General features: G+C 45.2%; 1 protein-coding gene across 2 annotated transcripts in view; it reads right to left on the bottom strand.

The window, feature by feature from the left end:
• Positions 1-15,721, bottom strand: part of SLC39A11 (solute carrier family 39 member 11) — a 2,376,444-nt gene that overhangs the window by 1,390,614 nt on the left and 970,109 nt on the right. The window contains exon 5 of one of the 2 annotated variants that reach the window (XM_078654275.1): positions 3,919-4,057. In XM_078654275.1, the coding sequence (XP_078510401.1) occupies positions 3,919-4,057 (139 nt within the window). The remainder of the gene's footprint in view (positions 1-3,918; positions 4,058-15,721) is intronic. The other variant, XM_078654276.1, reaches the window with a different exon arrangement.

Raw genomic sequence — 15,721 nt, 5'->3', positions numbered from 1 at the left:
AGCATAGAGAACAGTGCTATATGGAAAACCAAACCTGGCCCAAAAACTGGGAATAATCATAAGGAGCCATCACCCGGTCCACTATTCAATGATAACCCCAGGCACCGCTCTAAGACCAACCTAAAGCATGCTCGGGTAAAACTCTGGCCCGAGAGTATTGACGATATAATAACGTGTTTTTGTCTATGAAAGTCTTCTGACGAAAAATGACTTTTGCTCCCTCCACCACAGACAGAAGAGAAGAAACCACAGATTAGGCAAGTATTGATTTTCGTCTTAGATTCAGGAAAGCAATCAGCACAGAGGCTGTGTTCTCATAGCCATTTCCACTTTCTGGAGTTTGTTTTCCCTTTTATTTTTGTAATATCTACACAGTAAGTGCCATCGTGCAACCGCGGCGCCTGCCAATCGTTTGCCGGTGTGCCCGAGGCATTTTCTATAGTAACAAGCTTTATTGCACGGCGGATGCCAGGAGCCGGCCCTGCGCAGCATTTGTTAGGTTTCAGCAAGAATCGTTTTTAATTAAGTAAGTCTGTCACCCGCTGAAGTGTTGCCAGCTTGGCTCCTGGGTAAGGCGGAAGTACAGGCCTCTGTCTATGATGGAATACAATTAATTTGGATGCGTTTGGCTCAGGGGGCTACGGTGGTGCTAAAAAGGGGGGCGGTCTGGCAGGAATGGAGCACGGCGCTTCACAGCCCACCTATTCAGATAGATGCGTGCGGTGACTTGGTACCAGGGACGGACAAGGGGAGATGCCCCTGGCAAAACTGCTCAAACTAGCCCAGCTCCCTTGGTCTCTTCACGAAGTCTCTTTCCACCCATCAGTTCTTTCTCCACTCTCTCTTCTCCCTCTATAATTGCTTTCTCTCTTCCTTCCCTTCCTCTCTCTCTGCTTGCAGCAATTAAATTCAGGGAGGTGGGGAAAGAGGCAGAGGCACAAGCAGCGACCCTGGGCTTTCAAAACCGCGCACAGTATGGCCCTTCCAGTCACGGTGCTCGACCGTGCACCTTGCTGTTCTTTCCTGCGGTGGTATTGAAGGTTACTGGGACACTGGCAGTGGGCATGGCCCTCCCTTGCATCACCCTGGGCTGCAGGTTCTGGAGCATGGCGGCAGGACAGCCTTACACGTGCTGGTACAAACCCAATGCGCGAGACTGAGGCTCCCTTCAATGGCGTCCGTTTCTGTAGGCTCGGGGTATCATCATTACCAGCAGGACACGTGACCATGGAATAGGCGCCACGTGCAGCCAATGCCCAAAGGTTCAATAACGACGTCGAGGTCTCCGCAGTGCCAGGTCAGCCTATGATTAAGAGGGCACGACAACCAGCAGCAGGATCGTGACATCTGCGGCATCCAAGGTCGTTAAGGGCTGCAGGGAAAGCGACAATCTGCCCAGAAGTCGGGTGCTTTTCATGAGAGACAGGAGCTTCATTTGTGGGCAGCTGCCAGGGGGTATACATGGAGGCACTGTGCTCGAATGAGGCAGTGAAGAGGAATGCGCTACGCTCCTCGAGCATATTTATGAAGTGGTAGTTTGGGGCACAGTGAGGAAGAGGAGGATGGGAGGTGTTGGGGCAGGTATAGTCGTACATACTGCTAGGAATAAGGCAAAGGTTGTGACCATTTACTCTGGCGTAGATCCCACCCAACCATGGACAAGCATAGCCTTCGAGCATTAGGCACACAGCCCTGTGTATACTGGCGGCGGTTAGTTGCCTAATGCAGATCGCAAGTTGTGGTCCATAACACATACGACACATGCTAGGAAAGACAGTAAAACACACGATCAAAGAATGTTCAAAGTTATGAATAATCAGTGAGATTTCTTTGACAAGTGCACTGCAAGAAATTGTTTTCGTTTGTTGTGCTTTAATTTACACTGCCACAGGGGAGGGGATCTCTAATTGTGAAAGAGAACCTGGGACAAAGTTGACCCCACAATGGTTGGGTAAAGGCTGCATGATCAGTTTGGACTATAAGACAGGATTGCCATCAGATGGAAACTGGTACAACACATGCGTCAGCATAGTCAAGTGAGAGGGAATGGGTGTTGGTCTATAGAATACCTCAGTTGCTGGAGTAAAACTGCTTCCTCTGAACCGCATGGGATAAGAAAAATGAAACAGACGCACTTGTTTTGAGAATGCCACAGGGCAGACCTGTAGAAGCCCAAATGAGGGCAATGGAAAAGGTAATTACCGTCTTCCATTAGTAAAGATCTTAAGCTCATGGCTGATGCCAGTGAAGATCTGAAGGGCGTTAAATGGCAGGGTTTAGCTGTTCAAAGGCTATGCTCGTTGACAACATGAGGAAAATGGTTATTTTGAGGCTATCCGCGAACTGTATTATCAGCTTGCTTTTTAACTTATAAAGCTGGAGATCTCTGCTGCCATGTACTTAGCTAGTACTCTTAGAATGTAAAATGTAATGAGGGTGCAGGCCTGGCAACCCACATGGTGCAGCTGTGAGACACAGTTTCTTCACCCATACAGCGGTCCAGTGAATACCCATTGTCACTTGCTGAGCTGGAAAGCTTTCCACAGAATAGGTTTCCAGCTCAGGCAGCTGGTTCTGCAAAGCTGGGCTCCAAATAAAACCTTCCTAGGGCGTGAAAGGTGGCTCCAGATGATGGCATGCTTACAATGGGAGAGGGTAGATGCCGCTGTTTGGTCAGTGTAGGAGGTCCAAAGCCTGTCTCTCCAGGGCCTCGCCCCTTCATGCTTTACGATCACATAGTGTGGTAGTTTATTTATTTGCATAAGTTAATTAAAAACATTGCATTACTATAAAAGCATAAAAAAAGAGACATCGCAGTTCAAAAAGGTTAAAAGTTCTGTTAAGATATGATAGTTAAGTGCCAACGTTTAACTCGGGGCTTCTTATCATGTTTGTAGTTGGCCTTTGGCTGGTCCCGTAGGAGAATATCACCCGACTAGCTCCTCAAATCACTAGGACTGCTACTGTTACCATTCTTCTTGCTGGTACTCTTTCTCTTGTAAAGTGCTTGTGCTTTGCAACTGTATAGGTGTGTGTTCTTTCGAGGTCCTGTGTTTAAAATAATCCAGTATCAACGTTTGGACAGTACGATCACATAGTTAACATTATTCAATGTTGGTCAAGTCTGAGAATGTCACTGGAGTACTAGCACCGGTGTAGGGCATTTGAAAGTCGGCTCTAAGCAAGGGAAGCTACAGCAAGCCAACTTGTTTGCCTCTTGATTTCCACAATGGGAAGTATTTCTTGCAATTTAGATGATTAAGTAAATCGTTTCGCTACTCCGGCAAACTTTAAAAAGCCACTAGGCAACAAATCACTTTGATGGTCTTCTAAATTGGGCAAAATGTAAGTTATCAATTGGTCTTTCCACAAAGTCCCAAATTGTTGAGCCATTTCCAAGACATCAACTTGTGGTTCACTTACATAGCAGCAGGACCTGTATCTGTGTAACTTCACTGCTACCCGCAAATGGCTATCTGGTATGCAAGTCTGTGCAACTGCACAGTAGCTTTACACATACAGCCTTAGAGCTCAAACTACCGAAGAATGAGCGCAGGGAAATGAACAGCAACAGGCACCTAGACTGAGACTCTTTTCCGTAGATCAATAAAATAATAGCTCCTGCGATAACACATTTAATTTGCTGGTCTGTGCCCTATGTAATGCAACATGCACACATCTAATCATATGTTTTAATGTAACATGGACTGCCTGCCTTCCGCTGGCACGGGTCTACAAGTAAATCTCCAGATAGTTGGAATTGGCTTTGAGAACAGCATAGAGGATAGAGAATTACATTCAGAGAACATCTGGCCACCTTCTTGGTCATCACAATGCTCCCCATCCCTTTATTTGCTTTTATAACTACACAAATGCCCCTTCTCATGATGACTACGTGGTATATGACAGGATGCTTGCCTTTGTGATGCGCAGCTCTACCTATCCGGATGGAGAGTTCCTGATCCACGTCATCGGGAAGTTCAAGGTCTGCTTTCTCCTTTGTGTTCCTGGGGTTGTGATTTAACACGAATGGTGCGTGGAGGCTGTCACCTACACCCTGAAGAGGAAGAGAAAAAAGAGAGGAAGAAGTTCAGTTACTGGTAGATCATGAATCCCAACAACAATGCACGTATACTGAAAGAACTCTGGGTCACTGCACACTGGAGAGCTTAAGAAAATGGACAAACTCAAACAATAACTGAGAAGAGAGAAGCTATCACATTCAAATAACTTTATTCGGTTTACAGCTGTAAAACCATAAAAGTTCACATATATAAAAACAATAATAAAATTTCATGAAACCAATACACTGTTGATTACATACGGGCACCATTTTATATATAAAATGCCCAGCAAAATGCTTAATCCCCTGAAAACAAAAGATTCAAATAAACCAGCAATTAGATTATCCTGGTGGTGATTATATCACATACAGGGGGCTAAATTGTTTAATGACACTCAAAAATGCTACCAACTATTCAGAAGGGACCCTACATTTTACTGCAGATTTAATAAAACTAGGAACAAACAAGACAGAGTCTTCGTGCAACAACTGTAGATACATAAGAGCTGGGCGTGCCTGCCTGAATTTCAATCTCCTTAAAATCTGGACAATAACATTTTTCCGGGAAGTCACATTAAACCTACAAAAGAAAAGAAAATGAAGCAAATCCTGTGGAGACACACTGTTGCACCCACAGAATGCTAAGTTCTGTCCTCTAGTGCACCCCCTACGCAAAGCCAACAAGAGGTGAAAAAAACCCAGGCGAAACCTAGTCAGCAAAAGACTATCACATGTACTAAAAGAAATCAGGAGATAAGGCTCGGTGGATAATGTTTTATTCAAGGTTAACATTTTTCGAACGCTGGGTTTCTGCAGTTCCTGTTCTTCCCGCTCCACTTTACTTAGACTGCAGAAAGACTCCCTAACCCTAGCCAAATCCTTTTTTGATACCATGTCGGGATTGGTGTATAGTTCTGCTCTGCCCAGTCTTTTGAAGCTGGTCTTTATGTAACTGAGAGCCATGGTATATAGTACGAGTTATCAAGAGACATACACTCTTTCAGTATCAACTGGGTCAATGACAGTTCCTCATTACGCCAAGTTTTCAACCAAAAGGTTAGTGGACGGAGAGCCAGCGTGTCACTCAGATATGGGACCCCCAGTTCTTCGTGCACAACCATGTTCAAAGTTCCAATTGGCACACCCAATAAATGCTTCATAAACGTGTTCTTGGACATTTGCAAATCTTCCATAGCTTCATGCCCCCATATTTCGCAGCCATAAAAAGCCATTGCGACACATTTAGCCTGGTATATCTGTAAAAGTGCTGTTATAGGTCTTTTGCCTAACTTAGTAGCAAAATTCAAAATGGCCCTGTTTGCCAGCACTAAGTCACCCCTCTTTCTCTGTTTTAATGGGCCCAAGTTCTGGTGTTCATCCAGGGTGACTCCCAAGTACGAAAACACTTCAGTGTGGGGAACCTTTGTGGTACCTACCCTGAACTGGAAAGTCTTTTTTGTACGGAGGCCCACTTGTCCCCCTACAGGAATCTGCGTTAACCGTCCCAGGTTTATTGATCAAAATGGTCGAAGTAAGGAGTACCTGGTGACCGATTGAATGGCTATTCAAGCTATTTGGCCCAGCTGGTTTTAGGATCCACGAATCATTGAATGATTCTTCAATGCTGACCGCAGGACTCTGTGCACATGTAGACATGGGAAGATGAAGAGTTACAGGAGATCTGGAGAGGCGCCTGTTCACCAATTCGGTCTCCTTGTCAAGAACCGATGCTGCCCGCTGCAGGAACGAGTCCATGGTCACCACAGCACCTGAGGAGCCCACTAAGGCAGGCACCCTGCGCTTCCCCATTCCATTAGATGCCGTGGCCCTTATACGACTAATACTCCAACACCACGGCCAATAAGTTAATCCCAAGAAGACTGTAATAGTAGAAATGATGGATGTTGTATCCCTACCTGGGCCTTTAAAGCTGCAGATGGAGTCTGGGCTGGAACTGGAGCTAGTAAGGGGACATGGTGGTGAATGGTCCTGTTGGAGATGGGTTCCTAAGAGCTATGAGAATGGATTAAAGGATCTAAGAGGGTAGGTTCAGCCCAGCCTCCTCTGGTCTCGGACAGGCTCAGACAGGCCCACCAGCAGTCCTAAAGCCAGCTCTGGTGGTAAGCTGTTGTTTCAGTGGAACATTTTCAACTATATCATTGTTGACAACACAACCATCCACCAGATAGCATAAAAAACATGTTTTGACATAGACACGATGTTTAAGGCTCTAGTTTAAATAATGTAGTTGGTTTCTAAGCTCCTTTTTACATTTTTCTAGAAAGCAGTAATCGTTGTTGTTTAGGTTTTTATGGCACGGTGCTACTGCAAGTGTTGCACATAAAGAGATTATTCCTCCTATTTAGTTGTGTAGGCTACACCTTTCAGCTTGCAAATACGTTTTATTATTAAAATGGCTTAGTACTTGCTGACTTCTAAACAGAAAGATCAGTAGACATCACTAGAGGTTCACATTAAGCAAAAGCCAACAGTGATTTGATTGAAGAACCTCAACATATTTGTTGTCACAGAATGTGCATGCACCTCCTTCCTCCTCCTCCCTCCCTGCAGGCTTGTTTTAAGGGTGTTACAGCCTTGTAAACTGGAGCACAGAAGGGGCACGAACGGGGAAGAGTAATCTGCATTCCTCTTGCTTTGCTATAAACGCTCTCACTTTGAAGTCAAAGAAAGAAAAGTAAACACCAAGCTCCCTCAGAAGATGGAGCCTGATATTTGACCTTTGTCTTTAAATGCACAGCAAATGTGAGAAGAACAAGATATAAAAGCCTGTTTACAGAAAGTGAGATCTTGGAAGGTTACAGTAAACAAGGTTTGGGCAAGGGAAGGGATGTACCCAAGCTGGACAGCATAAAACAAATAAAGCCAGCAAATAGCAAGGAGGTGTGAGCTACAAACCACAAAGACAATGGTAAGCAATGGGCAGAATGCATTCCCAGGGAAGCTTTCTGAATGTCCTCAAGGTTTTTTCAGCAAACCAGACAGCTCATCTGGTACACTCTGACCTAAAAAGTAGCTCCCACAAACAAAGCTGTGGAAGGGCGCAAATAAGTGGGCGATGCTCCGGAGGAGAGTTCAAAAGACGACCTGAGGGCACTCTAGCTTGTGCTAACCACCTAAAAGCAAGCAATTATCAGTGACATCGAACACAACAAATGGAAAGCAATGGGCATGCTGTAAACCAACTGACCGTAAACAAAATATTTCCCGCTGTCTAGACGAGACCTAAAAATGTGGGAACACAACAAAAATATACTTTTCCTTACAGTGTTGATGCAAGTATGTGGTCAGGCTCAATGGTGTTCCCTACAACTTTCAGTGGAAGAGGTGGACAGGAAACAATGACAACACCTTTGCTGTCGGCCACTATAATCTGTACATAACAAAATGGCTTTACTTCATATTGTTTGATGAATCCCTTTACGCTCACCATTCAACATCCTTCCCAAAGCTGTCGAACTAACCAGCTAAGTGTACGGCATAACATGTTGGAAATAATGAGTACCAGATTTTAACGTTTGATACTAAATGAACAGCATTATTTATTTAATAACTGAACCAATGACGCTCTTCTCATTTGGAAGCTACTTTTCACCCTAGAACTTCAAGGCCCATATCCCAGCACTGTTTGCTTGACACAGTAGGGGCAAGAGTGCTAGTTAGTGCACCTGCGACTACTGCAGCGCAGACCGCACCCAGGATGTGCCCTTCTCAAGACCGGCCTGTCTGAGCCAGTCAGAGGCCGAAGCAGTTCTTGGGTCCTGTTTTTAAGTTTCCCAAGGTATGCACATCATTTGCAAATGGAAATATACCTCAAAGGAATTAAGTTAAAAACATATCCGGACTAATTCTATCCCCACTGTTTTAACCAATGCAATGGGGGCAATACTCAATGAAATTATCAATGTTGAAGAAAGGCTGGGTGCAACACAATGGGCTGTACCTGAAAAATTAGCCAAGGTTCTTGATTCTTCTACTTCTATCTGTGTAGCCTCTGCCAACGAAGCTCCATCTAATAAAATTTCACGCCTCACCGCTCTTTCTCCTAAACTGTGCCTACAGTGGATAAAGGTCCATTGGCAGCCTCTTGTGCTCTCCTGCCTCCTTCTGACTCATCCCCCAGCACCCCTCCCCTAAGCGTTATCCGCCCGTAGCGCTTCCCTGTATCACAACCAGTGGTAGAAGTGGGTGGGATCGGAAGGGCACGACGGTGCCTCTACTTTTTTAATTTAACAAAGTCCGTTCCCCTACTTCTTTATTTTAAAAATGCGTCCCGGGACGGCGGGGATGGTCTAATGTAAAAAGTATTGCGAGACAGTTCAGCCCTGTGTGATGCAGATTGAGGAAGGCCTCTGAAGTCGCCACAACCTCCTCCCCCTTCCCCTCTGTATCTGGCACCAGGAGCCTGCCCAACAACACTGTAGGAGAAGTGTTTCACTGGAGGAGTAATCAATCAGCAGCGAAAACGGGTTCCTTTGGTGGCCCTGCTGCTGCAATCATTTACACCTCATTTAGTAACGGCCCCCCCTGCCTGCCCCCACTGTGAACAATTCAATAGTCACATCAGACTGATGATGCCACAAGGAAAGGAAGAGCACTCCAGGTGTGGAATTTGTGACAGACTGTGCCCAAACCTTGGCCCTTTTAAAAACAAGCATTTGCAATGCAAAAGGTCTCGCATTTGCGAGAGTTTAAGCTATTGCCATTATAAATGACAATGCCTTTTATTTATGTTTTAAAAACCAACACGTACATAAAAGGCATTGCCATTTACAATGCAAATAGCTCAAACTCTCACAACTGCGAGACCTATTGCATTGCAAATGCTTGTTTCAGTAGGGAAAGGTTTGAGGCAGTTTTCCATTTTACGCCTTAATGATAGTAATAAACAAAACAGTGAGGACCGGAGCTATCATGTTGGCTATACCATGCAATACTTTAGTAATTTCTCCACCCTACAGCTAAAGTTGCAGTTGCTGCAGACACACCCTCACAAAAATTAAAAGGCTTAACGCTAACTTGCCTACCCGATGGATTAACCTGAAGCAGCGCTTCCCTAGTGCTCTGCAGTGGTAAAACGACGAGGGGCACCTAATTAATTTTTTAAGATTAGGTAAATGGCGGTCCATTCAGTTCCACAAACCACACTTGCACAGGGTGAAAACGTGGCAAACCACATTACCTCAGGTGCACTGCTCCTAATGGAGAACACAGGGGTTTGTGCTCCATTTAACACATGTGCCAGATCGGATGCACCATGGCCATATATAGGATGCACTGCCCCTCTCTTTGCTGTGGCGTACATTAACTGGGTACACCAGGGGCAGACGGCACACTGCGCCCTTACACATTCATTGCGGTGTTTGGAGTGCAGCCACTAACTCACACCTGCATTGTGGACAGCGCATTAGTGAAAGGTAGACCTGATATTTGAAGTCGCTGGTCTGTCTTTCATTGCAGGTGGGTGCCCAGTCTACATCTCAAAGGGGGGAAGATATTCCCGTGCAGATGGGTGCACTGATGCCACCTGCCTGCAATATGGTTCCTGGGTGCCCTGAAACCTTCTTGACCCTCTCACAGGGGCGACTCTTTTCCTTTGTGCCTGTGGCTGTAACATGACATTAGTGTTAAGGCAAAGGGTACCCTTATTTACATCTGGGTGCGCCTTGTTGGGATCACTTTGGATCACCTTTAGTGCTGGCGAGATCTAATTTACAAAGGAGGCGTGCAAGTGTCTGATTACCCTTCAGTAAACAGAGATGGGCGAGCCACTGAAAGCTCGACTCCCTTCGAAGTACTCTTTGACCCTTGAACCCAAAATGAGCTCTGAGCTTTGATGTTGCTTCTGTCTGCCACCACACAACCTAAAGCGCCAAGAATGAAAGAAAAACACATTGACCTCAGAATAAGTACAGGTGGGGGAAATAGATGCACATCTAGAGGATGAATGGCGAAATGTGAAATCAGAAAACCAAGGAATTTTCCTGGCTTCCTCACTTGACCAAACTGTTTGATCCTAGTCAAATATTTTATTTGACAGTGCTTCTTTTTTCCCCATCGCATTTGAGAGCACTCTGAAATACAAGAATTCAGGTATGTATTATACAAGTATCTTTTGTGTCGCATTTATATAAACCACAATGCTACTCAATGTAAGAATATATTGCACATACAGAGTGCACATGACAAAGGGCTTGCCTATTCATTTACTAATTGCATGGAAGGGGTTAGAGGGACATCAATATTTTTGAAGTTCATGTTTTAAAACTGTCACTTTTAATAAATCTCTCAAGGCAGTGATAAAATGTAATGTGCTAAAATGAAACACGTGTGCATGTTGAAGAAAGGCACTTTTTAATTTTTAGAAATCTTTTTCATAAATATATGTTTGTTACACAGTTTACTCGCCAAACAATGTCAGGGCTCGGCTCGCACTGGGTTCCGTTCTGTTCCCCTTGTTAATTTATTGACTCACCCACCTCGATCTGTAAATCTATAGTGCAAAAATCTGGCCCACACACATCCGCTGTGCCCCGGAGCACTATATCTATAATATAGCTCCAGTGGCATGAAGCAGCCTGTTTTTCTTTAGGTGTAAATATTAATTTTTGAGTGCTATTTCCAGACACCACACCAGGAAACCAGGAGGCAACTAATGCTGGCTTCATGACATGTTGCGTGAAGCACATAAAAAATGTAGGACTACAATTTTGCACTGACAAAGGGGCACAGAATGATGTAATCAACAGTACTCCCCAACACTCGAGTCTCCTGTCATAGAATGTAAACCATCATTTTATGTTCAGAAACGGTTAAAAAAAGAAAGAGAAGTTCTGATGAAAGAAACTGAAAGGCTTGGAGCCAACTTGGGTCTGGTTCCACTTAAAGCGTATTTGGGACATTCTTTCATTGAAAAAGTATCCCCTATTGTAAATGTATTTTAATGTCATTAACGCATATATTAAACCTCAAATAAACATGTATCCATTGGTTGTAATAAATAACGTTCGTTATGAGCTGAAACTGGTCAGTAAAATGCCAAACATACTAAAAGTTGGTATGTTTTGCTCTTTTTAGCCACACTTCTGACTCCGCCCCTGACACAATCCTCTGCTATTCCCGCCTCCTGAAGCTCCGCCCACATTTTCCCTACTTTTTTCCTCCCACTTCGACCACTGATCACAACTTCTATCCAAGCGGAAAGGCGGATTGTGGCTCCACAACCTATTGTTATCGCAACTCTTCAGCTTCAGTTTCCCCATGATGCAACCCCCCTTATCTTATGGTCTTAAAAATTCCCCCCAATCTTCTTCAAACTCGAATGGAATATTGTCACGAATTATAAAATAAATTCATGCATTGGCTGGAAAAATGGGAAGGGACTGCAAGCTTATTAAGTAACGCTATCAACATGGTGAGAAGAGTAGCTTTGTTAGGTTAGGAACCTAAGTGTACTGGTGATTGTGTGGAATACATTTTAGGTCTCAGTATGTAATAGGCGCTTTAATGGATAAATTCTACGGTTCATTTTTTGGAAAAATGTGATCGAACCAGTACCACTGAGCTATTTTTACCGATCTGAATGTCTGAAACGCATACCACACTCTACTCAGCAGTGGACCTACAGTGGGGATCTCGAAACTCAGTTTACACTACCCATATATGACTTAGGAGGGACAATGCTGGACGTCAACACAAATTAACCCCTGGTTTAATTGATTTAACGCTGGATCTCAAAGGGGGTCTCTCCTCACTAACTTTGTCATCTATGGCTGAAACACATTCAGTTCCTCATGCCTTGCCCCATCTAGCTCTTACCTAAATCAAATTTCTGTCGCGAAACATGGCCAGGGTTGGAACAAAATTACAACATATCGATTGGATTTGTTTCATTAATAATTTTAATGTTATATGTCTCCAAGAGACATTGGCCTTAAAACCATTTTAATGGATATATGACCTTTCACTTTAGTGCTCTTCAATATAAAACGATAAGATACAAGGGTGGTCTTGCCACATTAGTCTCAACTTTTTCCCCCGGCTAAGTTCTTATCAGCCCATATGGGTGGCTACCTACTGGTAGACCTTAAGTGCTAGTGAGTGTTTGTAGGGATAAGGGTATCGAAATTGAAGGAAGGCAGATACTGCCCTCAATCAATATTGATACCCTTATCATGGGGTTGAAGAATGAATACTATTCAATTCGAGAAATTATCAAGTTATCCCACAAACCATGCATTTTACTCTTTTGAAAACCCTTAAATTGGGGATGAACACTGTACAATTTAGGTCATACCTGCTGCAATTTAATCTAATTAGCGGAGCATGCAGATTTTGGTGACATAAGTGCCAATATCTGCATGTTCCCCAGTATTGGGGAAATCTAAGAATAGGTGCTATATGTTGCAGCCATGATTTTCCAACTCCGATGTGTCGATTTTTATCAGGAGAGATGAATATAGAATACCTCTCTAGAGCATTCGTAATCAGCACCAAAGACAGGTACAGGGGGGAACACACACGTTCCATCCACACACAGCCATGGCACAGTACAACACACACAAGCAACAGTACAACAATAGCAGAAGCAGGTCAAGCCTCCAGCAGCAGTGAAGGCTCTGCCAACACACACAAAACTACCAGGTGCATGCCCGCCCCACAGTCACAGCACATATATAGCATTGGCAGCACAAGTGGTGCTTCCCTTAACCCCTCCCATGCTCATGACGAGCTCAGCTCGTCATGAGGCACGGTTGCGCTGTGCTCATGACGAGCTGAGCTCGTCATGACCCGGGTGGCGCTCACACACGGGGATAATTCCCCTGCTGTGCTGAGCGTTCCACGCAAACGGGTGTGGTCATGAAGAGCTCAGCTCGCCATGAGCACAGCGCCACCGTGCAGCGTGACGAGCTAAGCTCGTCACAAGCGCGGTGGCACTGCGCGGGCCCCTCCCCCCCCGTGCCACGGGGGAAATAGCCCCGCGGTGAAGGGGTTAAAAACACAGAATCTGTGCAGCGCATCAGCAATGTTCCTTTACAGGAAACCGGTACCACAGAAACGCAGCTGTGACAGATTCTGTTACACTGACACAAACGCATCCGTACACACCAGGGCCGATGCTGGGCCTAGGCAGCTGCCAGGGCCCTACACTCAGCCCACCAACATGGGGCACTGCACCAGTATGACACACCCAGGCCATGGCAAACCGGTCCTTTCATGACCCATGTCCATTCAATTAAGATAGAGGTGTATCGTTCTAACTGTGCGCACGAAAGGGCTCCCCACTGATGAGCCTTGCAGACATTATGTAGGGCATAGAGACCTGGGGCGGGGGAGGTGGGCCCTTCCATGGCCCAATTGCAAGGAGACGCATTCTGCAGGTTTGTCCTGCTGCCCACAAAGAGTGTTAGACCTGGCATCTTTGGTGTGTTTTTCCCCTGTCCTCGTACTGCTGATGACCTGTTTTTCACTGAGAGATGCATTGCATTTTTGTTGGTTTTAGAAGTCTGCACACTTTACTGTCCAGTGCTAAACTGCAACTGTTCCCTGTGTAAATTGTGATTAACTGGTTATCCATGATTGGAATATTTGAGTTACTGGTAAGTCCCTAGTAAAGTGCACTGTGTGCACAGGGCCTGTAAATCAAATGCTACTTGTGGGCCTGGAGCATTGGTTGTGCCACCAACATGAGTAGCATCACACTGCTGTGAAGTGACACGAGGAAGGAACACCGCATTACATTTGCTTGAGGTTTATCTACCTGGCCATTATCAAGGAGGCCCCCGCTTCTATGCACAGTTGCTAAATACGATCTGACTGCATCACTTCTGAACGCCCATTTTTTTCGGCGACTACATAGTCCATTACGACTTGGGAGAGTCCACCACCTTGACTCTCGTTTCATTTGTTCTGCCTGACGAAGCACAATCTCTTGAAGGAAACGCGTTGGCTGAGGTTTTTGCATAATTTGATGGATTTTGAAATAAAGAGATACTTCATCAATGAATTGACCAGTCTTAATTATTGAACAACACACACCTGGTAGTGCACCGCTCCACTTTCTGGAAGAACATGAGTAGCCTGCCATTACAGTGTTTGTGAGTGCAGTTTTAAACTGCCATGTAGACCTGGCAAGTGCACCCACTGGCCAGGCCCTAACCATCCCTGTTTCTACATGTAAAGCCCTCCTAAGTAAGGCCCAAGGTAGCCCCCTGGGCAGAGTGCAGTGTATGTGAAAGGTAGGACATGTTCTGATGTGTTTTACATGCCCTGATAGTTAAATACTGCCAATTTTGTTCTCCACATTGCAAGGCCTCTCTCCCATAGGTTATCAATGGAGCTTCCTTGTAACATTTTACAAGTGTAACTTTCAATTGGGAAGAGCTAGAGATTTGGATTTTCGGCTCCCCTTGCTCAGAATTTAACAATAAATCTTTTGGAACAAGTGTTTTGTTTTAAATGGGTTTTTGAAAATGGCACTTTTAGAAACTGGGCATTTTCTTGTTTAATCATCCTTTGTCTCTGCCTGCCTGTGGAATCCATGTCTGGTTTAGACTGACAGGGACTGTTTGTACATTCATACTAGCCAGTCACACAAAGGAGCTGAAATGTGTCCTGCATATCCTGATAAGCCATCACCAGGCGGTTGGGTCTTACTAGGCTAGAGTGATGGGAGGAGTGGTCAGTGACATCTGAATAGGGATGTGCCTGTCCTCTCACAATGCTGTCTGCAGCCCCGTGGAGTGTGTCTGAAGCCAAGGCTGGGCAAAGCAAGAACTTGTGAACAACAAAGTCGTTCTTTGAAGTTTGCCAACGTCAAAGGCCAAAAGGGGTATAAGTATTGGACATAAAGCTCCAGACTTTTAGAACACTTCTGTATCAAGAAGAACCTCTACCAAGGAGAAGAGCTGAAGAGCTGCAAGGATGAGTACTGCCCCTTTGCTGTGTATGCTTTGTTGGGTTGGCCTGCCGATGCTGCTTCTGTGTTGGAGAGAACAAGGACTGGACTTTGCTGTGATAAGATTCTCACAAGGGTGTGTGCTTGCCTCCTGTTAAGATGTGTCAGGGACTCCAAGATTTCACCTGAAGCAACCCTGAACTCCACGGCTGTGAGTTCTGACCTGCCTTGTGGTGCCAGCTCCAGTTCTAAGCCCTTGGAGGCTGTTTTGCTGCTCTTGTTGCTGAAAATCCATACATCGTCCTTCCAGTGCCTGTTTTTTCAATGCAGCGCCACTGTGCTGGAAAAATTTCCACGCACCACTGCTGTGTGGTTGAAGAAATCAATGCAGCACCTGTCCGTGGACGAAGGAACTGCCAAAGCCCGAGTTCAGCGCACAATGTCTCCGAAGTCCAAGACCACCACTCTGACACAGGCCCTGCTGTGCGGCTAGAAAAATCAACGCAACACCTGTCTGCGACTGCAGAAATTAGCACAGCGCCTGGATTGCTGCCGCATCAACCCGCAACACCTGGATTTTCCACGCATTGCACCTGTGCACTAAGTCTACATCAACGCTGGCCTTCAGTAAGGAACCAAGACCGCATGATTAGAGAATCCACACATCACCTTGCTACGCAGTAAGAAATTGACACTTCACCTCCTCTTACAGTAAGGAACCAGCCCATCACCTCCCCTGTGTA

This window comes from Lissotriton helveticus, chromosome 7 (genome assembly GCF_964261635.1).
Source record: "Lissotriton helveticus chromosome 7, aLisHel1.1, whole genome shotgun sequence".
Taxonomy (NCBI): Eukaryota; Metazoa; Chordata; class Amphibia; order Caudata; family Salamandridae; genus Lissotriton; species Lissotriton helveticus.
Note: the sequence above shows the minus strand (reverse complement) of the source record. Positions and strands in the feature narration are given on the sequence as shown.